The sequence below is a fragment of the Aptenodytes patagonicus genome, chromosome 2, assembly GCF_965638725.1.
Source record: "Aptenodytes patagonicus chromosome 2, bAptPat1.pri.cur, whole genome shotgun sequence".
Taxonomy (NCBI): Eukaryota; Metazoa; Chordata; class Aves; order Sphenisciformes; family Spheniscidae; genus Aptenodytes; species Aptenodytes patagonicus.
Window position 1 is genome coordinate 133,495,605 of NC_134950.1, and position 25,849 is coordinate 133,521,453.

Sequence of the window (25,849 nt, forward strand, 5' to 3'; positions counted from 1 at the left end):
AGTTTTTCAAGATCATTAAACGTCTAATGTTACAGGTTCAGATTACACCCTCAGAGACACATGGCAGATCACCAGTCAACAGGAATCCCAAATGTACACCCTGGGGCAGAATTTATCTACAGACTGTATTTTCTATAGAGAATATTTAGTAGGAAGATGTCTCAAAGATTTTTTTTTAAAAAGCTAATAAGATATCATTGCATTTAAGAATTAAAAAAAAAAAAAATCAGGAGGGTTACCACATCCAATAGGAAACATAATATATTCCATCATACATCTAAGCAGAAGACAGGCAAATGTGTCCTGCCTAGTGTGTCCTCTCTTGCTAGCCACTAAAGGAATTTGCAAGACCCGGCTTGAAACATTAGGCTTGGGGATGAGGGAAGGCACAGAAGCAGCTTGAGAAGCACTTTTACCAACTCACTTTTGACTGGCTGTTGTATTTGCTTTAAATACTTTGTAATAATATCTTGTAAGGTAAGGAGGGACTTGGGGGGGGGGGGGGGGGGGGAAGGACTTAAAAAAAAAAAGCCCAACGCACATATTATTATTAGACATGTGTTAATATATCAGGAGGCATTATACAAGCCAGAGCTAGTGCTGAGGACTCAATTAATATCACCGCTGACTCCACTCACCTGTGAGCAGCCTGGGGCACTGCAGACAAAAGGCCTCTCCTGCTCCAAGTTCATCTTTGATTCCTCATAAATCTACATGTTAAAAGGGGGAGGGGGAAAGAAAGGGAACCTATGAATATATACATTCTAAACTTCACACATACATGCAACATACAATCGTCACAGTTTGTGCTTTTATTTCAAACTCCCAAAACAGACCAGAACAAGTTTTCAGAGTACTAAATTTGCTAATATTCAGCAGGCTCCCTACAGTCTAAGTTCTTATTACTCCTTCCTGAGCACATATTTACTTTGAAGGAAGAAAAAAAACCCATTAAGCTTTCACAGCAGAAATCTGCCTCAGAAAAAAGCATATGTTCAGTGTTGTTATTAGATAAGACCGTGTCTGCTCAGAAATATCTCGAATTAAGGGTTTTTACCTTTCTTTCTTCAGTTCCTGCTGAACAACATTAAAACCAGACGTCTAGGTTACTTCTGAGAAAGAACCCACTTTTTGAAGTTCTTCGTCCATACTGTTCGATATTAATAACTTAAATACATTACATACATGCTCTCCATACACACAAGATAATCGTGCATCCCCATCCTTTAAAAGGTCAACTAGATCCTCAGGAGCTTGAGAAGTGAAGTTTTGCCTAAAACTGCAGCTTCCCCATAGCAGTTCCAGTCCTGTAACCTTGAACTAAAGCCTGAGGGAGAGCTCCTGGGTCTCGAATAAAACTGAAGGAGGAAACATTCGCCCTCAGAATGCAGTAACACAGCTGAATTTGGGTTAATATTACGGCAGTGTCCCTGACCAGCATCAACAAAAACCATTTTTTAGTAACATTCTAGGACATAACATAAGTAAGTCACTTCTTTCAGAAATGTTTTGAGCCTGTTGGTACAACTGGCATTACAAGCTAGAATACAGTAGCTGACCCACCTTAAAGCACAACATATGACTTCTGCTTACATTATGCCTCAAATCCCTTAAAATTCAGCCTCACCGCAGCCCCACTTAGACAAATACCCGAGTTGTGTTTGTGTAATTGTTTCATAAAACAAAGAGAAATATCTTAGTGGAGAAGCAGAATTTGATTTTAAAACTACAATAAAAGAAGGACAAGTGCTAAAATTACTCAACCCTGCTGTCATTTTCTAAAGCTACAATTCATTGCTTCCTCTTCTCAGGAATATCTTTACCACACTTACGCTTGTTGTTAGAAAAGCTTTATTTTCAGAAGAGTTGCTACCATCCCCTGCCAACAATAAATACACCGTTAACCTGAACATCAGCCAGACCTGTACTTACAGCAATTATTTTCAGTGTCCTAAGTTCTCAAAAAAACCCCAAAACTTTTGGATGATAACTTTTTCTTTTTAATTAAAATTCATTCTGGCATTAGCCCAACAGGATATTTTCCTACTTGTGACCTAAAAAAAAAAAAAACAAAAAAACCAACCAACAGCAGAGCACCCTTTACCTGACTCTACTGACTCCCAGAAGCAGCATCCAGAAGTGAAGAATTTCTAATTTTATTTGCCCCTTAACCTCCACAAGGACGCTACCCCCTAAAGGTGATAATTGGCATCAACTGATTTTCTTGTTGTGGACATCTCTGCTAACATCTGGCCTGAGACAAGTGATTTATTGCACCAAATACAATCAGGTGTCAACAAAGACCCTAACCCAGGACTAACCTATCTATCTACACACGGCTAGAACTGAAATAACTAAAATTGTACCTAATTTACTCCTTTAAGATTATTCATATCCTGTTTTGATTTAACTTACAGCTATGTTAAATTGAAATAGGATACTCATAATCAGAAACGAAAGAGTATGTTCGCATAAAGGCTTATACTAAAATAACTAAAGGTGTTAAATTACTTCTAATTTCAGTTATTTCAGTTCCAGACTGTGCATAGACAAGCTCTTCAGAGGTGAAGCAATACAAGTGCTCTGAATTATGCTACCCTGTCTGAAAGAAACAAGCAGCAGAGAGATAACTGACTAAACAAACAAACCCCCGCAAAACCAAAACCAAAACCAAAACCTCTAGCTAAGTTTGATTTTTAAATCCACCTCTATTTATGGGACGTGACCCGGGGATGTTGCCTTTCCTAAAGAGCTTTTCACAGAAAGGGGGGGGGGGGGGGGGGGAAGCTACGTGTGGATAATGAAAGGCTTTATCTGATATCTCAATTACTCCTGCAACTGAAGCACTGCCAAAGGTTTCTCCCCCTTTCTCCCCTCCTTGGGGGAGAGTGACAACTGCATTTTCAATAGCAGAACAACAGATGAGACTCGGTTAAAGAAAACAAGAGAGTAACAATTCTGGTCCCAAGTGTCCAAGTGAATTTCAAAACATTACCAGGAATTATTTGGAGTTTGTTTTCTTATTGAGTATTGCAAGTCTAATACTGCCCTCCCCACCCTGAGCTTGAGCTTTAGTCCCTAAATCCATCAGTACATGCTCTGATACAACTAAATGATTCTCAAGGTTACTAGATAGATAAGCACAGACTAAGCACCAAAATAATATAATCGACAAGGACCAGAATCCTGAGCGTGGGGATCGACTGCAGGAAAACATGGACTTAGGTTTTATCCCCAGTACTTTGAAAAGGTGTCAGATTCAACGTCTAGTTGTTTACCACACATGTACAAGCAATGGCTGGTTCCCATGAGAATCACTCTTTGCAGACACTAAACTTAAAAAAAAAAAAAGTAATAATCCAGAATGCTATATCATGTGTGCCCTCCAGGATACGTCTAGCATAACTTGACCTATATAACACGTTACCAGATAGTACAATGCCCTCAAGACAAATTGCACCATGCAGAATTTGTATTTACATGTGATGCTATCACCGCGGTTGAGACTGTAGTACTATTGACTCTCTTACAATAGTAAATGAGTGAAAGAAGCTGCCTACTGCCTACAATTTTTGAGAGGGTGTCCGGCGCTTGGCTATCTTCCGGCAGTCATTAAAGATTTATGCTTGAATGTTGACAAGAAACAAGCAGCTGAAAATCTGGGCTGTGAGTGTGAACCTCCTGCATCCCCCTTTCCTGCTGAACTCCGCAAGAGCTGCGGATGCAGAAGCAGCGCAGGATCTCACCCCAGGTTTGCAGCAGGATGGGAGCTCTCAGCTACAGAGGTTTTTTGGTTGTGCACAGCACAAATTGCACGGCATCCTTTTCAAGATGCAGGCATGCATCCCCCATCCTTCAGTCATACACAGCCTCTGGCACACAGGTCACTTCACACAGCTCATGTGTTGCTGGGCCACACAACTCAAGTCTCCTTTTTCCACAGTGTGTGCAGGTGGTTCAGCATACATGTAGGAAATCACGCAACCAATGGCAACGTTTCGACTTCACCTAATAAAAATAAATCACAGCAACCTTTCCATCTAAATTAAGGTGCTTATTAACCTTTGGGATCTTAAAAATTCAAGTTACACTCATGCACCTTTCATAGTACTACATATGACTGCCGCAATTAACGTGCATGAAGAATATCAGGCAAATCTATGATGACTGAAAAGTTTAAAAATTGCTCAGGCCTGAATTTTTTACTTCTGTTATCAATAGCTTAATTTATTGCAACTTTGTGACCTCTTCGAAGAAACAAACAAGGATTATAAATATAAGCGAGCACTAATATTGAGATGTCAGCATTAGTTCTGATATTATTAACAATAGGCATGAGTTCATTATGCAGCAGAAAAGGGGGCTGAATTTTAATAGCATGTTAACAACATCTGTCAGCATTTATTGCCCTATTGTGACCACGTAAAGAGCCTTATTGGCAGAATACGTAAGTGAGGAAATCTGCTACACTGTTGTAGCCTGCCGTTCTCCTGAAATATCACTCTGCTTAGAAGAAGTTAAGGTATTCTAATTAGAAAAATAAACAAACAAAAACATAGAAGAAACATAGAAAGACTTCTCCAAGCCGTGTCACATGGAAGAGAACCAAGTAAATTCTGCAGCAAGCCAAGATTTTCTTCTATTCCTTGATTTCTGCATAAGATACTTCTAAACATTTTTTATTATAATTAATAAAACTGAAGCCCACAGCGAAGAATGCAAGAACATAACAAAGAAATAAAAAGCAAACAAAAGAAACAAAACCACCCTCAGAACACAGCAACAAACTACATCCCCTCTCAGCAGCATCCAGAGGGAAGTACCCCACGTCCTCAGACTCCTCAAGGAGATTTTGCAGAGCCCCACGACCATCCTTTCTGAATCAGAAAAATAGTTCTAACAACTAACACCAAGAAAGCATGCTCCTTTCTGTCTCTCTCTCCCCCTTTTTAAACTCAGCAGTAATCTTATTGCCTTACTGGTAAAAACATCAAGCAGGCTTGTTTCCTGTTTCAATGTTATTCTTGAAGTGGGCTGCAGTAAGAATCTGATTTTCATTGGGCTATTATTATTTGCAGCTGCGCGACCTTTTTAACCCTCTTTTAAAAGTGACATTTCAGCCTTCAACCTTAAGCTGCCTAAATGTTGCAAGGTTTTCAGCCCTCTGATTAACAGCGAAAATGAACCGATGGGGAGGTGTATACTACAATGTGTCTAATGCAGGTCAGTGCACCCATCCTGCCATTTGCACAAGTGAGTAATTACACTCTTATAAGCAACCTGTTTGTTGAAATTAATCACCTGGGCACATGCTTGCAAGACAGGTTTCTTCAGCCTGGTGTGACCAAGGTCACTGAGATTTCCAAATACAAGTACAAAATACACAATCGCTAGCGTTAGCCGTAGTATGCAGAGACATGAGCAATAAATGAAGCATCACCTATTTTTTAGGGTCATGGCCACAATGTATAAAAAGTGAGAGGAGACGTGGTTACGGTGCACTTGTGAATATTAAAGAACCCCATCAGTGTATGCAGCATTTTAAACTGCTGGTCGTGGCTATTCAGTACAGCACTATTTACAGATAATTAAAGTGTTATTACAAATGCTATTAAGATTTGTTGGTTTTGGAAGTGTAGTACATGCAGGGTTAATGCCTATGGTTGTTCCCAGTATGTCCTTGCATGAGCAAAGCTGATTTTAAGTATCATTGCGCTGAAGCGGCGCATGGTGTTTTTCGTCGGCATGGGCTGTTCAGTGGAAGTGCTTGTTTTCTGAAACTAGCATCATGCTTTCCTCATGCACACATACAGGGCTCATTATCACGGCCCTGCCTGCTTCGGCTGCTACAACGAAGGGTCTGTCAGCATTTCCATTAGAAACCCCCTCATTTCAGGATTAAAGCATTTCCAAATGGTTCTGGATGCTGGAAAGCAATTTGTGTCTGGAGTCCCCAAGAAGGCCCTTAATGTGATGCACATTTGAGCTGGGGCTCGAGCCCTCACTGGTACTGCAGTGAAGTTTTTGTGATTGCATTTCTGACATTTATATGTGGAAAAACACTCAGCTTGGGCCTTTATTCATTTGTTTTAAAAGAAGAGAGCCCCATAAATCTTTAGGCAGAGCCGAGCGCTCTCAAAAAGCGGTTGATGTGTGAATTGTCTCAACAGCAAGCAGCCTTCGGTCCTTTCCCCGTGGTTGGCAGCGCTGCCGCCCAGCAGCGAGCACCCTCTGTGTGGCACGGGGCGGGGGGGTGCCTCGCTAGTAGTTAGCCCCTTGCCACCTGTGAAGTTGCTGACCACTGGCATGCTTCAGGATCATTTGCGAATGGAGTGCCAAAAAGGTTCTTGTTTCACACTGCCAAACACCCCAGTTCTTTTTAAACGGCCACTCGGTTTGCTTACTGCCTGTCTGAACAAAATCCAGTGCTGGGAAGGCTCCCCAGCAGTCCGAAGGTTTTGTCCCATCTCTCTCTTCCAGGTATACCCATTCGCCTCCAAATCAGCTGAGGGAGAAGAGTTTTTGCTCCCCCGCTCAGCGTTTGGCCGCTAAAAACCACTGTTACTGCTATCAAGGAAAACCAAATAGCTGTCTCCTGCCTTTCTTCTGCTTACACAGAACTGCTTTCTTCTCAAGAAAGAGCAAGCAGAACTGGGGATAACTAAAAAAAGAAGGGGCAAAGATAGGAAATTTCAAAAGGGAACAAAAATGAAGTTTGTAAAACTTGGGAATTAAGGACGGGGGGAAATAAGGGGAAGAAGAACCCCAAAGGGGCTGGGGGCAAGGAGCCACCGGTGGAAATGGAAAAGAGAAAGAAAGTGGAAGTGAGGACTCCAAACCACTGAGGACTGGGCTGAGGAAGAGGAAGGGAGTAAAAGGATACCTCTGAAAAAGAAACTCAAAATAGAAAGCAGATGACCTACTGCCTTCCCACGTAATAGCAGTGTGAGAGCCCAACACTGTATATCATCCATGCAAGATAGAGTATTTGGTAGAGGGCACAATTTGTCCTCTACACTGGACAAGCTGTATCTCAAGCCTAGTGAAAATGTACAAGTCTAAATGGTTGCTCTAGTTTCTTGGGCTCTCCATCTCAGTACAGGAAACACATCATGGATTTGCTTGGTACAGAGCAAAAGGATTTGCTGTTTTACAGAAATGGCCATGGGTTTATTAAGCACAGGCAACAGAAGACAAAAAAAGTAAACAGGAGAATGGAGGCGAAGAGTTAATTTAAAACAAAAACAAACAAACAAAAAAACCCCAGCACTTTTGAAAACAGTTCATGAAAGTTATCTCAGCACAGAAATATTCTATAGGAGAAATCAGATCTTTATAGGGAAAGATGGCTATTACTTCAACTCTGGAAAAACACTTTGAGGAATAATGTGGTTATTTTGCACTCTGCGATTGGCCAAACAGAGCCGGCCTGACCTGGAAGCGTCCCAGGCTTGTAGCTCTGCAACTGTCCCCCACTGATGGCATTTGCAGAACAACCCTAATACCTGCTCTCCCTAGTTACAAGTCTGAAACGACACGAGAGACCAGACTGTAACCTCGCTGACAGCACAGAGGTTTGCTTAACAGAACATGCAGCAGCAGCACAAGCTGTAGCAATATAACCACAAAGTCAAGCAATGCAAGGAAAAGGCACTATTCAACAATGAACATTTTGCACACCGGCAGACAGAAACACCACCTGTATCACTTCTCCATTTTCCCTACGTGCAATTTTTCTGCTACCTTTTCAGTGCTGGAAATTCAACAGCTAACCCAGACCCGCTGGAGTAAAACCAGTATCTGGGCCTATGGACTTAACATACCAAATGTTAGGGAGAATGTCAAGTGTCTATGGGTAGTCAAACAGCATCAGAATTTCATGTTTATCTCAACATGAACAAATATTCTCGCTCCATATCATCAGGCATTTAACTTCAGCGCTCATGTTAGAAGGCAAAGTTAGAGTTGAGGGTCTTGGGATAGTCAATGGAAAGAAAGTATGAAGGCTATGTTAGAGCAGGATTCAAACAGATACTTTCAATTGTCTGCTACAAAAGGACTCTCTGCTAACTATCTCAAAGGCTTCAACCCGCAGACTTCTTAGATCCGATGCCTCATGGTACGTCATGATAACATCTGCCTTTACATAAGTCACCGTCCATCTCAGAAATTGTTCTGCACAAAGGGAGGTGGGGAAACTGCAAAACAACTGCAGTAACACAAGCAACAAGAATCTTGCTTCAAGAGACAACCACTAACAGCTAGCATTTTAAAGGAAAAACATATTTGCTCTGTTCTTTACGAGCAAGTCTTGGCTTCTCCCTGTTTGGGACACAGCCCCTTGGGGCACAGAACGCACACGCAGAAGTTAAAACCACCATTAGCTGAAATCAATATTTACTACCAAACTCTTGAAAGATTTAAAGGAGAAGATACATGCAGAGAACGCTATTCCAGGCTCTTAGTCATTATTAACACAGAGCTGATAGCATGCACTCTCTCTCACTACTAATTTTTAGTGGGTTACACACTTACCACCACCACAGTGCCATATCTGATGCCCTACCAAGTTGCTAATAACATAAGAACAGCCTGCTTAAAATTGTATCTAGTTATTTTCCAGGCAAAGGGATAAAAAAGAACAGGAGATGCTTAGCCTGTCAGACAGTCTGCCCCAATTTTCACTCATCTCCCAAAGGTTAATAGTATTAAGTGAGGTGGATCCTCTGTCTTCTGCAAACCCCTTCACAAACACAGCCCCATCCCCAGAGCTGTAGAAGTCGCTACGCTTGTGTCAGTGGTTCCTATGCCAAGAGCATTATCGTGGGTGTATGAAAGAAAAACAAAGAGTCTTCAGATCATCTTCACAAGTTAAGATGGTTCATCATGCCTATTGCTGTGAAACAAAAAAAACAAAACCCTACTTCAAGGAAAAAATTCAAGCGTTATGCACTGGAGAAGATCTCCAGGAAGCCTGCAAAGGGCAGAAAAGGCAACTGCAACTGTGGTGAGAGATGAAGCCCATGAAGGAGAGTGTGTCAATGATGAACTCCCAGTAACATCTGGCAAATAAGCTAATCTTTTGGGACTTTCCAATGTTGGCAGATAAGCGTGTTGTCCGTCCCTTCAAAGGCTGACCTCATTTCTATCCTTGGGTTAATGGCATGCAAAGCGCTCTGCTACATTTACTTTTTTCACTCTTCCCCCCGCCCCCAACAGTTATTATTAAACACTAAACAACTTTGCCTATTGTTATAGTTTGCATACAATTTAATTAAGAGTTATCCCTCCAGGAATAATATTGACTGAAGGTTTTGAAGGGTTGTTTTGTTTTTTAAGTGTACTGTAACTGCAGTATGCTAATTGCTTTGGTTTACGATACACAAATAGATAAAAGAATTCACCTACCTTGCATGCAAATAAACACTTGGATTTCCAAAGGGAAGGAAGAAAAAAAAAAAGAAAGCATAAAAGATATCCTGGGGGAAACAACAACACAAGGCTGCTTAGCTGACTTTCATACCAGAAGCAGTTAGGGGCTTTAACACGAGCTTTGAAAATTCTGCCAGCCCAAATTTTCTTTCTGGTTTATTATATAAAATAATCCCTAAATCAAAACTCTGCAAACCAACTTTATAGATTTTATGGATACAATTCCGCAATTCTGTATATTTAATCTCGCTTTTACATTTTTTTGTATAGTTAACATACAAGACAGCTTAAGACTTTCATTACATAGAAAAATGAGGCCATTAATAACTCAGCTATAAGCCATTAATTATTAACTTTCACCAATTTTTAATTACAATTTTTAAAGAATTTTTTTTATTGGGAACTTCTCTCTCTTCAAGATGACCAAAAAAATCCTGAAGCAAACCTTCAACATTCACTGTTCTTAGTATAAGATAAAATCCTCTGGGGTAACAAATCTCTGCTGAGAACACTGGCAGCCCGCACACCCCCTCAGGCAGTACTTAGCACTAGAGAGGCTTAGACATTAAAAACTAAAAACTGTTCTTTTCAGCCCTGACAATCAAGGGCAGGCCAATTTGCAGCGCTTTAAACTTTGTATGAGCAAAGCTACCGGCAGTCTCCAATACATGCACCTTATCTTCAGACACTTAGTTTCTCACCGTCCTGTAACAAGTTTTACTAACAGCAGCGTAACAACCTATTTCGTTGGATTTAGGCTTGTCCATATGTTTTTAGGAATATAAAGATGGAGTCATCCTACTGTTAAAATACCTTCATTAAAATAAGAGGTTTTGAGGTTTGGAACCACGTTAAAAAGCTCTTTCCAAACCATCCTTACTATTTGCATTGAATGCAGCACAGCGCAACTGGACTTTAAAAGGGCAGTACGCAAGCAAAGCAGTAAGCAAGGATTTGCTTGAACTAACTAGTAACGCAGAAAAAAAAGATATGCTCAGAGAAGCTGCAGATATCAAAACAAGAGTTTTTGTATTTTGGTGGCCCACTTACACATTACAACCAGCTCCTTCTGGAGATTTTTTGACAGACTGGAGGCTTTCATCTTATCAAAACAGTTAAAACTATGGACCAGAATAACAATTCGCAAAAGTTCATGACAGCCTTTTTTGGTGGGAGGAGGTATTTTAGCCTCAGTCTCCTCGAGTACCTGAAGCAACATCAGTAATCACAGGACATGTCTAGTGCAGGTATTATCAACAAATGATGCCCCGCTGCAGGCAGAGCCCTCCCCAGGGCTCTGACATCAAGATCCACTACTGAGGCCTGGAGCCAAAAATGCTAGGAGAGGCAAGCGATGCCCAGGGCAGGCAGGCTCAGGGCTGAAGCCCCCTCCTCTCCCTCCATTACACAGGTCAGCGGCACAGAGTCGCCCGCAACACCGAAGGACTCCTTCCAGCTAGCGCCAGAGCAAAGGCTGAGGACTGTCTGCCCTGGCAATTCAGGTATCTGGCTTGGAAAGAGCACAGGATGGCCCACAAACTGCTTGGCAGACATCCAAAACAAAACAAAACAAAAAAAAAAAACCCAAACCATTTTGTGCTGCTCTCCTGACCCTCCCGCAGACCCCCCCAGCTTGGCTCTGGCGTCCTCCCTCTGCCCTGGATGTGTCCGCAACCCTTGGGTCAAGCTTCTCGACCATTAAAGGACTGGACCCAAGAGAGGGGCTAACTTTGATGAGAATCCAACACAAGTCTTCAAAGACTTCTGTGCAAATATACGCCTGCTCTGAGCACAAAAGCAGCGATCCCTGTCTTCCCCACAACTTGGGCAAAAGCGAGAGTGCCCCAGAGGTATTTGTGAGGGACGGAGGCGCTCCCCCAGCACTAAGGACACCCTACAAATCTGTTTGATGCATGTGAGAGAGAAACAAAAGTCTGCCTCCCTCTCCATATCCCAGAGCAGCAGTTCAAAGATCAGCATCTCAGAGGAGCCCCAGGATAGGCAGGGAGGTGCCAATGCCTGGGGCTGGGGCTGCCCTGGCTGCTCTGCTCCTGGCTGGGGTGGTGGGACAGGTCCTGCCTTGACACCCCCAGGAGCCTCCCCGTGGTCCCAGCCCCAGGGAGTCCCCGGCCCCCACAGTGCCTGACATACAGCTTTCCTGGTGGTCCCTGTTGGAGGGTTAAACAACCCAAGGCACTTGTGGGGAGGCTGCTCAGCTGCTGGTCCCTTGGGAGCGCTCCCAAGCCAATGCAGTCTAGGGTTGGGCCCAGGGCTCTGCAACAAACCCAGACAGGTACAGCTTGTGTACTTCCATCTAAACAGACCTCAAGCCCTACCTCAAGGAATGAGAGACTTGGGATGCAGAGGTAAAGGGACATAAATGCAGTCATTGCTCCACTGCCAGCTGACAAGCAGGGGACATCTGACATGAGTTGCCACTCTGCTCTCGACTGATACAGCTGCTGCAAAGCAAACTGCTACCAGTGGTTGGGCAGGGGGATGAGGCTGCTTTCCAGAATCAACCGAGCGGTGCCCATCATTAGGCAAATGCCCATGCGAACTATAGGAAACCCTCCCACGAGCAGATACACAGCGGGGAGATCTGCTTGGCAGGCCCTGAGGAGAGCTCTGCGCTGCAGGAGTGAGTGTGCGTGTCTGTGCGTGCACGTGCATGCAAATCTGTGGGGTAGGTGTGAGCGTGCAAAGAGACATTTCTTTCCCTCCTAAAGGGCTGCAAGTATGTTTCAGCACTACAAAACTCCCCAGAACTCTTCTCAGAAGACTGCTACATCACAGTAAAAAAGCAGCCTTTCTGGCCGACGGATTATTGCCTCTGTTAAGGAGGCAGTACATCAAAATGAAACAATTCCCAGCCAGTGACCAGCCACAGATTTCTGGCAGTGACCAAACCATAACTACAAACAAGAATATTAAAAACGTCACACGTGAAAAAAATATTACTTTTCCTAAAAAGAAGGAGGCAAAGTAAGAGTAATTCTCCGTAGGCTGTACGTTCACAACCTGCGAACAACTCACAGCAACTTATAACATGCTGCAAGTGTAAAGCGGTGAAATTCAAACATCTCTAAAAACCACAGATTTGTAACTTGCGCTTATGTAAATACACAGCTTTCAAGCCTCAGCCATCCTGGCCATAGCTCTTCTGGGAAAAATGAAGAAATCTTGGCTGAGATTTTCAAGAGCAAGTGGTGATACTGAGCGCCTCCAGTTTTTAGGTGTCCAATCAGAAATACTTTAAAAGGCTTCATTTTCAACTCAGGCCGCACACACCCTCTTCAAATCATATCCCTTTAGGGAATATTTATCTTAAAAAGTAAGCAAATAAGAAAAGGTCAGACACATACACATTATTTTGTTCATTCTTCTCTCAGTATTCTCTCTGACATGAAGACATAATACTGTGCCAAAATTATAGACAGGAGGCTAAAGAACCCACATTTAAAGACTGATTTTTTTTTTTTTAAAGATGCCCCAAATCATAATTAACTGCAAGGAGCTTTAAGTATCTTATATCTGTAGTTTCATCTGAAAAATCCTAGCTTACATGATCTATCCCAAGTCATGCAAAGTTGGTGGCAAAGCCAGGAAATAAATATATGTATATTTATAGTTACAATGTACTGCGTAACTACAAGATCATTATTTTGGGACTGGACTGCATAGACTGATCTGGCTTTTTGCATTTTTAATTAATATAATTTATCTCATTTTGAACTAGGGTGCAGAGAGTTATGAATAACGAATTCTTTGTATGAGAAGTTAAAATAGAATTTTAAAAAACTAAAAAGCTATCTCAATATATAATTGCCTCAGTTTCTAAAAAGAGGATTTCATATATAGGCTGTTTTGATGGTCTAGCAAGCATATGAATATATAATTCCTTTGTTCCCCCTTGCAGGAACAGAAGATCACTGAGATTTGTACCAGGACCATGAAAAAATACCCTTATTTCAAAAGTAATCAGAGTAAGTAAGCGTTAACATTCCCTAATAATATAGGTAATATAACCTACTACACAAAAAACCCAAAGAGCCATGATCTTTGCATACAGAATCACTAACCTTATTGCCGTCTATATGCCTGTACAGCAAACATGCTACTGGTGTCCTGTATCAACTGACCAGATCTATCTATACTTCAGAGTACCTATGCTATAGAGGTAACATAATCACAAAATAAAGGTGTAATTGAGGTGGCAGAATTCCTGCGAAAGCAGATTTTACAGGTTAGTAATATCAGTGACTGCATCTGATAAAGGGATTACAAATGCAGGCTTCAGTGTCTGGAACTGCAGAGCACTTTTTGAAAGACACTTTCATCCTAAGTGCTTGACAGATCCTCCTGGTGCACTGTCTGCCTCCGATCAGGCACCTGAGGAGGGTCAGGAGTTCTTCTCAGAAAGCTGTATTACTGCAGGATACTTCTTTCCCAGTGTATGCTAACAATATGAAGGCCATTAGGTCTGTATACTCTAGCTGTCATAATTTTGCAGACATACCATCCAATATTTTTATAGGTAAGACTAGGTTTTCTTCACAGAGAGAGCTATTTATATGAACAGTTTCAGATACTGACTAATGCTTTTGCATTTATCAATGCCACAAATAGCTTTCTGAATATTAATACCACTCGATTTTCTTTCAGGACAGTTAGCGGCAATTATAAATTAGTTCTATTATCCTCTCGTGTCAAAACAGACAAAGAAAATGCTTAACAGCCATTTTGGTCGGATCATCCAAATAATACGATTCTTTGCAAAATTCTGCGGAACAGAGAATGTCTGGAGAGTATCAAGAACAAATGGGACTGTCATGAGTCTCCTTCCAAGGACTACCATCCACCTCCTCTAGCAGACTCCTATGCTACACTTCCCTCCTTCTCCCTTCATGTTCTCCTTTCTTACATACTGCCTTGGTCTCACGTGAAGAAGCCTCTGATCTTGGACCGTTCCTTTTGCATACATACATAACATTTTATTTCATGCATTTTTGTATTACTTCATAGCATGCACGTGGCTGTAGTACACAATGTGTTACGAACTTTTTGTTGTTATGGTGTTTAAAAAAAAATGAGGTCCTTCTCCGAGGCACTTTGATACTACACCAACATCTTTGGTCTTGGCTGGGCTGTAGACCTAAGATGTTGGCTCCTTTATGTAGGCAATGGTAAGAAAAGAAGTAGCGAAATATCCCTACTCATGAAAGAGTATCTGGGCTAACTAACCAATCTAAAACACAAGCATCTCTCCTGGTGTCGCTTCACGAATAACAAAAAACATGTCGAGATACAGGCTGCATCTTCCATTTGAAGTTAACCTGGAAAAAATTTTCCCGAGCATTACCTAGGCTGTGACAAACATAGAAGAGCAGAGATAAATACATCGAAAGCGTATTTCATTTCAATTAGTTGTTTGTGAGAAATATTCACAGGTTGTCTTGCTTCTAGCACCAATGCTTAGCTCTTTAAGTAGACTCCACATTTTTCTTTATCTATTTCAATCTTAGGTGTACAAGGGAGCAAAGGAATCATTTTGGTAGGTAAGTATCAGAGCAAAGGAAAAAGAAAAAAAATTTCAGTCACTCTGGTCCTTCACACTAACAAGAAACTTAAGGAATGTACTTCATTTTTTCAAGCAAGTTCTCTCTATGTTCTTTTCTTAATGGTTTTCTCTGGCAACCTCATTCCAATTCTCCTATTTTCCTACTGAAAAAGAAAAGGGAAAAGAAACTGAAACCACAGTGAAAAAAATATTTTGGGGAGGCTGTTTGTGTGACAGAGTTCCAGGGAGAATTATGGAAATATTTGGGTTTCCTCCTCAATGCAGTCTCTAGGGAATTTTATCATTCCAGATCACCTCTTCTGTTCACGCACATGACACAACTGACTATGAAATCCATTTTGCAGGAGTTGACAGGGCAACGTTAGTAAGGCCATCACAACTTCCAGACAGAGAACAGAGTCTTGCAACTCAAGCAGTCAAACCTCATACTGGTGAAGATCCCAATTTCAAGATCTGTTAGAGAGGTCAAGCCCATTTCACTACTGGATATGACTCTGTATTTGGGGGATGGGGAGGAGGAAGCAAAGAAAAATCAGACTACATATATGCTGGCAAAGATCCCTTCTTTCCTTCATCCCTTTTCACAAAGCCTGATAGCTTGTGCTTTTTGACGGAAGGCTTTAATTGTGTGATAAACCATAGTTGGTAAAACAATTATTTCTAATTTAAATCAAATCCCTTTTGGAGGGCTTTACCAGAACAGTTCTGCCTGCAGATCTCCAGTAAGCAAGCCTGTATAGCAAGACTACTTCAGGCACTTGCTGATAGAGCATGAACGTGAAAACGCATATCCACCACGGACTGTGATTTTACAGTAACTTCTAAAGAAGCATGGCTAGAATATTCAAGACTACTCATTTTGGTGTTTGAAAATCCCTTTGGTGTTTTCCAGTTAATAAGGATGAAAGGAGGGGGGAAAAAAAAAAAAAAAAAAAGAGAACAAAACATGGGAAAAAAATTATAGGGCTGCATAGGCAGCCTCGAAGGAACATGGATTGAACAACCTTTGAAGTACCCAATTCTAAAATGAGATCATATGAGAATTTTTTTAAGCAGTAAAAGTGAAGCCTCAGAAACAAGTGTAAGTTACAGCCTGAAGTGCTTTATCACAGCTCCATGAACCCTCTTCCATAAACCCTACTTGTTTTAAAAGTTTATTTACTTCAAGGCAAAAATGGAACTGATTGCAGGGGGGATGAAAGGGCAGGAGGGATCTGTAGTTTCCCAGAGGTCTGTTGATAAATAAGGCCTGCATCTCATGACATCAAAATCATTACAGAAGGAGGCATTTTCCACTCGGGGGTAAGAAGAACAAATACCAGTGCCTTAAATGCTTCTGCAACAAAGCTCCTGCCCTCCGGAGAGCAAAGCCTCCAATTTAACAACATGCCTATACGTATGTAAAATCACGAACTAACTTCTAAGTCTGTTGCCTCAAAAAGTTATGCCTGGGCTAATGGTATGACTCTGCTGTGCCGTACAAAATACCCGAGCTAATTCTGAGGGAATGTGCCGGTCTACACGGCACGATGCAGAGCTGGGCAGAGATCGCTCTTGAGCTAATCAGCCATGTCTTTCAGTGGGGCTAACTAATCCACACACAAAACTCTGCTGACGTGGATATGCCCCTTCCAGATAGAACTCTGCCCACCCACGCTAGTCTGGGAGGCTTCTGCGTTGTATGACACACACATAATCGACCTGACTTTAAGCATCCTCAGCATCTCCACCTCAGTTAATCATCCCAGACTTCCTCCATAATCAAGGGAGAGAAATAGGCACATGAACACTATCCACTTGGTGTAGACATCCATACTGGGAAGAGAGGAATCATGAGCTAGAATTGCCAATTTCCCTCTACCAACTCTGAAAGAAGCCTGGGGGATTAGCTCAGACACCACGTAGATGCCTGTATGTGGTCAGAAAAACCCATTCCTCTGTACCTGAAGTTACCGCAGCTGTCCAAGCTAGGATAACGCTGGCTGCCTGTCTGTACGGTGCCTTTAAACCTATGGATAGCAGCACACCGAAAAAAAAAATAATGCATGACACTGTTGCTATTCATATTCTTAAAGCAGAAATGAGAGAGAAAGTGATAGGTTAAGAAAGTGTCCAAGATGCATCACTTTTTTTTTTTCCTCTTCTTTTTGCAACCAGATTGTGTTTTGCTGCCACCAGAGCAGAAGCCTGGCTCCAGTCTCCACACTTCCACACACATGGCACCTCCCGCCCCCGGGGACTGGCAGGAATTAGCGAGAGGAAATATCCCTCACCATCCAAGGGGAAAGGAGTGCTTCGCCCTGCGCACGGTGACCTGCCTCATCACATAAGAGCAACCCTCCAGCTGAGTACGTGCAGACCTTCCTTAGGTGGAAAACAACTGTGATGCAGGACCCCGAGCGGGGTGGGGGATCTCATGCTATGGGGGCAGTCCAGCAGAAACTGTCTAAGCCACGGAAAACAAGGTGTGTTTTCTCATACTTCTTTCCCCAAACTCCATCTGTGTTCAGATAATAGCTGTAAAAGATATCACTTTAGGTATTGACTGAGCTTGTATGCTATTGCATACGGAAGTTACTTTTGAAATATATTTAAATGATAATGTTATTGATATAACTTGTGTCTGGAAGCTGAAAAAATTTGTAACAATTTCTGTTTCCAGCCTCATGGTTTGGCTGCCACCAGGTTCTGTAAGACCCAAATTTTGAACTCTATACATGCAACTATTTGTTATGTAGCTTTAAAGGAATCCACAGGAGCCCTGGGAAGAAATACAGCTAGGCAGCTGGAGGAGAGAAATTGTTCAGCTCGGAGACTTGCTCAGAGCCATTTAGAGATCTGTCCTGATTTTACAAATGAGATAAAAAGTACAGATTTTAAAATTATACAAATGCTGAACCATTTGTTTTGGAAGATTTAGCAAAACGAAGCCTTTAAATTTGATTCTTCAAGTTATAAAAGACTCTGTCCGGGGCAGTTGTTATGGTAGGTTGACTTCATCCTCTAAGGCAACTTTCCCTCTTTATTCCTAAGCCCTGTAACACCCTGCAAGCCCCAAGGGCACCCCTGCAGCAATCTTCAGAGAAAGAAAGACAGAGAGAGAAAGTTGTCCTTGGATTTATTTAGCAAGAAGGAGGCCAAATCTGGGACAGGGAAAAAGGTTTGCATAGAGTCAGAGCTCTCGTGGATTTGTAAAATCATCCATGCACATGGAATATATTGAACCTTGAACCTAAACTAAGGTCAAGCAAGTTTAAGGCTTGATACAGATGTTTCACAGAACTCTGGTAAATGAAGGTGAATGTTACTGTTAAAGCAAGAGAAAAAACAAGCTATAAAAATGGTTGGTTGATTGTTTATTTTTCTTTTCAGTCCATTGTCGAGTTTACTTTGTCCCCCTTAAGCCCAGCACTGGTATTTCCTGCATCTGGGTGATGACAGCAATCTCTTATACACCACATAAAACAGATTTAGAAGTTTGAAAGCCACTCCTGGCCTGGCTTCTCCCCGGAAATATATCCCTCCAGCACAAGGGAATATTTGCATTTTCCTCGTTTGTCTTTAATTTATAAAAATACTGATTGCCTTCTGGTGCACAAAAAAAAAAAGATAAATTCATTATAAGCGAAGTACCAACCCCTCCATAACCAGCGAGAGAGCTTTTGAACCAAGATTACTTTTTTTTTTTTTAAATTAAATTACAGAACAATCCAAAGAGAAGTCCCTCAAGGAAAATTAACATAATGACTTTTTAAAAAGATGCTATGATCACTTGCTTTTAGCCAATTACTTTTCCTCCTTTGGCATGAATGTGTCTGAAACGGTGCTCAGAAAAGGGGCCAAGACCTTCCAAGTGTTCGATGCCATGACGGCCAATAGGGAAGAAATTCCCTTTCCAAGCAAGTTCTGACTAACAGCGATAATGTTATTGGCTCCAAATCTGGAATGAGTCTCAAGATTTGGCAAATGCAGGAGAAATGCAAGTTTGGAAATAATCTGGAAAAGTTAAAAAACTTTTAGGAGATCCACAGTAAAATAATGCTGTAATAATAATAAGCACTTTACAGTTGCAAAGAGCTTAGCACACATAAACTTTCAACAGCAGAAGGTACGGAGGTGGTATTATCTCTGTTCTACTGATAGGGCATATGAGCAAAGGGACTTCAGGTGAGAGATGGCATCACTATGAGAACAAATTAAAACAAGAGATGATGGGCCATGAAGTCTTGTGTTCAGAACAGATAAAAATGAGACAGGCTTCAAAGTTAAAAATTTAAGGAGGGACAAGTTTGCAGAAAAGACAGGAGTAGTATTGGTATTTTTGGTCTTCCCAAGCTAACTACGTGAGTAAGGGGTTTGCAGGATTAGCACACCTGCTTCTGTAAATCAGCTTTAAAGACAGTCACTTGCTTTGTTTTCTCCACATTCCCACTGAAGTCCCAGGAATCCTGGTTCCAGTTCCCCACTGGTTTGCACCTTGGGTAATCATTAGTGCCCCGATTCATCAAAGCGCTCGATTGCATGCTTAAGTTTCAGCACGCACAGGCACTCTCAACTCTCAGTTATCCATGGGTGGTTTAACCAGATTCAGTGGATTAACTATGCTACAGAGAAACGCTGGACCTGGTGCTACACGGAGCCCATGAGGCTCTGGCAGAGCTGTGAGGTCAGGCTGGTGGTTCAAACGCCGCTCTCCTGCTTGAGCTATTGTCATGCGACCAATGCAGACTAGTTTGCACCATATCAAATTTACCGAGCACTAGGAAACATAGTCCAAAGACACCTGAGTAGCTCTGCTGCAGCCAGGTCTGCATCAGCGTGGTTCACCACGGGTCACGCAGACCTGGACTGCCCTGCGTTAAATCACAACAGCATCCCTGCACCAGCCCATCCAGGGCATACTGGGTATGCGGAGTACCCCCATGCACCTGTAGGCCAGGAGATAAGAGCATCTGATTCCCACTGACTTTACCAAAACCGCCCACAGGTTTAGAAAGTTAAAGAGGTATTATGTAGCATTTTGCATTGACAAAAGTAGCGGGCTATTTCTTATTTTCAAAAAGTTTCACTCTTGAAATAATAGAATCCTCTATCATTAATAACCAGCACCCAACGCATTAAAAGCATGGCAGCAACCAGCCTAGTGGGATAGTTGCAAGGGAGAGAGTTAAAAACGACACACGTAGCTTTTAGAAACAAAAGTACTGGCAACATGGAGGGATTCAGACTACCAGAAGTTAGATTTTCAGACAAAATGCACTGCACAGTCATAGGAGCAAGACCTGAATTTGTATGAATTTTTAAAAGCTTTAATACTTTACTGTTCCATCATTCCCCCAGCATAATAGTGAAGAGTATAGGGAAGAAATGGACAAAAAGTAAATGAGAAAATTATGTTTAAGATGCTGGAAATATTGGGAAAAGTGATAAATTGTGCACAGTGAGTTCTGTGACTTCAAATAAAATTATACTGGGGGGGGGGGGGGAATCAACCTGATACCATGAGACATTAAGAACGAATGCATGCTTGCATTAGAGAACTAAGAATGCGGCCATCCGCTTCAAGTTTAGAGACACAAAAATCATTATTTAGGGCAAGAGCATTTGTAGAACGATCAATAGAAGGAAACAATTTTAACCCAAGGTAAATATCCGCAAACAACACAGGCAGCTGAATTACACAGCAAAAGGCTCAAAACAATGATAAGTTCTAGTGAAGATTAAGTACATAGAGACACGTTTGAAGAATTTAGAGGGCAGAACAAAGACAGACTAACTGAGATTGCTGGCACCCTGATCCTGTGCACAGGATCTGGAAAGCATCAGGAAAGGCTGAAAGAAAAAAAAAATGCACAGACTATGGCCAACTGTGGGAAACAGAACTGCTTTATATACTAATGCTGCAGTAATCCCGGGAAGGGGGTGAGTAGTTCATGTAGTTGTACGGGCAGTGACTGAGGACAGAAAAATTCTCTATAAGAGGAGAATATATGGCATGTAACTTAAGCAAAGACCGTCTATGTACAAATACTACCAGCTATATCTGCAACTGTGCCACTGGATCAAACAACTAGCTAGATTCCAGCTGGGTTGTGGAGCCAGCTGCAACATGATCACTGCAATTGTGATGAGCAGCAATATTAGGCAGGAGAAATGTGACCGAGTGCTGGTGATGCATGACGCTGCCAATAAGAACATCATGAAGCAAAAGATGCCATCATTTGGCATTTATAGTAGATGACTCACAGGAGTACCACCCACCGCTGGGCAACGGGACAGAGCAAGACACTGCTTTGATTGCAATGCAACACCACAACTCCTTCGTTTAATACCCTGAGGATGAAGAGTCACTGTGGGTCAGGCAGTGTTCTGACTGAACACATAGGTTAAGTTTCAAAGACAATAATGTCCAGAAAATAAGGTAGAGCCAAGCAAAACCAAGCTAAAAATGCAGTTTTTAATGCTGCAGGAGAGCTGCTGAATCCAGCAACCCTGCAAAAAGGTACTGTACCCGTGGAAACTAGTAAAGACTAGATCAGCCGCCTTAGCAAAAAAGAGGAAAAAAAAGTATCTGAGGATGTACACCAATTCAAAAATGCTGAGAAAAAAGGCACAGCAAGGAGGTCAAAACCCATTAGCACCAGCTGAGGCAATACTACCAAGATAAATCCAAAGCATCTTTGTTTATGGTGATAAAAGTAGGTCTGGCACATTGCCACATCTATTGGCTACCAAATATAAACACCAAGGGCACCAGCCTTGCCTACTGTAAATTGGACCAGACATGAGAAGAGACTCATGTCTTAATGTTGCTCTCATTGTAGAAGAGGATGTTAAGGAAGAGGCATTTCGGGACTGTAAGAACTGGTTTCCGTTATTCCTAAACACAAGTGGAGTAGGAGGCTGAAAACGGGTAAGCTGAAATGGAAAAGCAATACGACTTCCTGCTTTGGACATGGGGACTCAAAGCTAAATCCTAAGAAATCCAAAACCTCCAAGAAACACCCAGACACAAGTGGGTAGAGTGTTTGACCATCATTCCAGATTTGATATGCATCAGCGATGTGACGCTTGTACTCAGTTGATACCCAGCAATGCGCAGGGGGGCGGGGGTGGCGAGGAGCCTGGAAGTCAAAGCCCAGATAGTGAAAACAGGCAAAGGCGGCCGTGAGATGCCAGCTTTAAGGCACTAAGCATGAGGAGCAGCCAGGGTGAAAACATGAAGAGGGAAGCCCAGGAACAAAGCTAGCCACCCACAGACTTGTGTTAGTAATGCCTAGCAGACACATTTAAAACAAAACAAAAAAATAAAGAGTATGTCAAATTGAGAAGGGTCTAGCGGCTAAGACAACTAGAGCAATCCCAGCAGTTCACTCCTAAGCCATGAATGGGCACCTGGTCACCAGTCATAAGTGACCAACAACCCAGCTTCCCCCAGATAAACAAAAAAAACCCAAACCCACTTGTGAGGTCACCCAAGTGACTACAGCTCACGCATACAGTTTATGTGAACCTGGATTTAATGATAGCCAAAGCTGCAGTACTCCTGTAAATAGCTGTCTCACTAAAAGTAGCTTCTCTTAGCAACATGGCGTCCACTCATGTTAATACCCAGAATATTGTACATGAAATACCCACATGCTCTGTAGTGGCCACTGCCCCTTCACAGCAGGAGTCTCTTTCCTGTTTCCCAGTAGTATGTTTTGTATAGAAGGGGAGAGCTATAAAACAAAAGGTTTTCTCTCGCAGTCGTCCTTGTAGCCAAATGTGTTACCATCATAGACCTACTAGCAACTGGGAAATCAATGACAAATACAGCAATCGTTACTCTCCTCTATGTACTGTACTCTATGTACTTGTTTACATACTGTACTTGTTGGCATACATTTGTTTCCATACTTTTGTATGTAAACAAGTCTATTTCCTATAGTGAAGAGACTAATTATACCCTTTCTTGCACATTGCCAGAACATAAACTTTCTTACATGTGTTAATTTAAGGGTCCTGCACTAAACTGGGAGGTATCAACTATGCAGTGCCTGTGTTACTGGTGTGTATGGTAGTACATGCCGTGAAAAGAAAACTATGCAGTGCAACTAAATATTCACCAATAAAGGCACTCACTACAATTGCGTAACGTTTTTCATAGACAGAAATCTGGCCTGCAGCAGCAGTACATGGGTCCGAAGCAAATACCCTTCACCGACAGCACTGACAGCTCCAGCCGACCGCAGTGAGAGCAGTGTACACCCAACACAGTACCTTCAATTTTCACACATGTGCCTGGCTTCGCTTGGAAGTCTCACATTCAGAGCTAACAAATTTTCACGTATACTAAGTAAATAACATTAGCAAAAGCACACACACTCATATACGTAGTCTGCTAGAATGTCAGATACATATTTCATGTTCAAACTGGGCATAAAATACGCAGAATTACTTCACCAAAAAAATTAAACTCCCCTTGTCTCACTAGGAAAAATTTTCAATCATTTTCAGCACGGGCCAGCTGCTAGGATTGTAATTAGACTAAAATGTAGATGTTACATGCTTCAGAACAGCAGTTCTGCAAACGCCAGCATTGCAGTCGTAGGCTGACTCCGGCAAGCCCTCTTTGCAGGAAGCCGGGACTGTAGCTCACCAGAGCTCCTTCGGAGAACGGCTTCCAACACCGAGCAAGTGGGTGGTGGATTTACAGACTACAATCTCTTGATGTGAACGAATAACGTGACTTTACACCGGTGAAGAATATGACCTCCTCTCTATCCCACGTATTTCTCCCTCCCTCTCCTCCAGAGCTGAACCCTGCAAGCAGACTGGAGTAACTGCAGCAGGTAATAACAAGTTATTATTGTTGCATTAGAGCAAGTAGCTATTCAGTAAATTAGTACGTGATATTAACTAAACCTATTCATTTGAAGAACACAAGAATCAGCCTCAAAGTAGCAATTAACAAATTATTCCTAAACAGGTGTCACTTAAAGAGTAAGTCAGGCTATCATTTTTCTATAATTCACCAGTAAAATGCTGACTTCTTCCATAGAGTAAACACAATTTAAGCAGATGGTATGCTCTCAAAAGGCACGAGACCTATACTTAAATAAATCATTGTTGTTGGATGTGAAGCCTTACACTGATAGTCAGCAGAATTTGCAGAACGTCTCCTTAAGATTTAGGAATGATTTACTACTATGCTGAGAGAACAAGCCCAAGATCTAAATCTTGCTGATTAAACTCCATGCACTACTGGGGAAAAAACAGAGCTCTTGTTTGTCTATGCAAAATAATCAGAGAACTACAATGCTCTGGTTTTTTTTTTTTAAAGAGTAGCGTACTATCACAAAAATATTAGGATCCCTGTTAATGTATACAGTGTTTTTAATGCCCCATGGCAGAAACACATTAATTCATTGCCTTTTAATCTTGATCTTGCAAACACTCTGTTCTCCGCGTAGCTCTCCTGCTCTTCAGAGAGATTTATATACGTCTGACTTTGAGTCCCTTGAGTTTCTATTGCGTGCTCGCATATAGGAAACAAACTGACAGACTAAAGGTTTTGCTTTAGACCAAATATTTAGACCAAATATTGTCTATGCAGAAAGCATAGACGGACTGGATGTAGAATTTACATAGGAGAAAAACGCCCCGAGTTCCTAAAGTTAACTCAACTCAACAGCTCTCTGCATAACCCACATTTCCCTGGGTTGCTGGGTTTTTTCGTAGAGAGCTTTTTCACGGCAGGCAACGTTCGCCTCTGAAACGGCGCTGATCAATTTTTGCGCGGGTGTTTGCGTTCGCGCTTCAGGCTCTCGCAGGCATCGTGGGTGAGCCCTTCCCACAAGCTCCCCGGCCCCGGGGGCGAACAAAGCCGCCCCTCCAGCCCCGCCGCGAGAGCCGCTGCCCGGGCCGGGCCGGGCGGCGGAGGCCAGGCCAGGCCAGGCCAAGCCAGGCCCTCCCGTCCCGTCCCGTCCCGTCCCGCCGCCAGGCGCGGGCTGGCAGCAGCCTCTGCTGGTGAGTGCGCGCAGGGAGGCGGCGCGGCCCGGCCGGGCGGGCGGGCGGGCAGGGGAGAGGGGCTGCGCTCACCACGCACCGGCAGTTCAGCCGGTATTTAACGCCGAGTCGGTCTACGCGAACCGCAGCCGAGCATCTTTGCGGCGGGGGGGAGTCACCCAGCATTAAGTACTGGCAAAAGCACGCTCGCGATGGCGGGGAGCGTCGTTTTGCTTCGAAGTGCTATGATTTTCTTCCTTCTGACTATTATAGAAAAGAAGACGAGCAGTTCCTCTAGGTTTTCAAACTTCCATCTGAAGAAACTTGTAAAAGGTAACCAAAAACTATGTTTAGTGACGTGAAGTGCAGGCAGATGCGCATAGCCTGCAGTCGCTCTCAAAAAGCCTAGGTAGCAAAGACCACAAACCCGGACCTTTACTGGATAGACTGCAACAAATTACAACATATACATTAATTTTTTTTTTTTTTTTTTTTTTTTTTTAAACAAAGCACGTAACTGAGAAGAAAAGCCCTCACATAGGGGAAAAGAAGATGTGCTCATATTGCTTTGAGGCAGAAAACAGCGCTAGAGCCCACTAGAAGCTGCTGGAAAGTAAACTCAATCCATAACACCAACATACTCACTTGCTGTCTTCATCTGCTGGTAGAAGAGTTGCTGACTGAAGATCATTTTCCAATTGATGTGATTAGTATAAACAGTTGTAGCCTTCACTACCCACTATGTTTAGTTTTTCGTGAGAGTATTTTTCCAAGCCTTTGGAAATGCAGAAATTACAAGCATCTTAGAGCAGAGTCCCAGCACAGCAGCAGAAACAGCGGCAATCT

General features: G+C 42.4%; 1 protein-coding gene across 2 annotated transcripts in view; it reads right to left on the reverse strand.

Moving 5' to 3' along the window:
* The window catches only part of CREB5 (cAMP responsive element binding protein 5), a 258,710-nt gene that overhangs the window by 215,401 nt on the left and 17,460 nt on the right, over positions 1–25,849 (reverse strand). For both annotated transcript variants that reach the window (XM_076331268.1, XM_076331269.1), the window contains one exon: positions 639–710. In XM_076331268.1, coding sequence (XP_076187383.1) covers positions 639–710 — 72 coding nt within the window. The remainder of the gene's footprint in view (positions 1–638; positions 711–25,849) is intronic.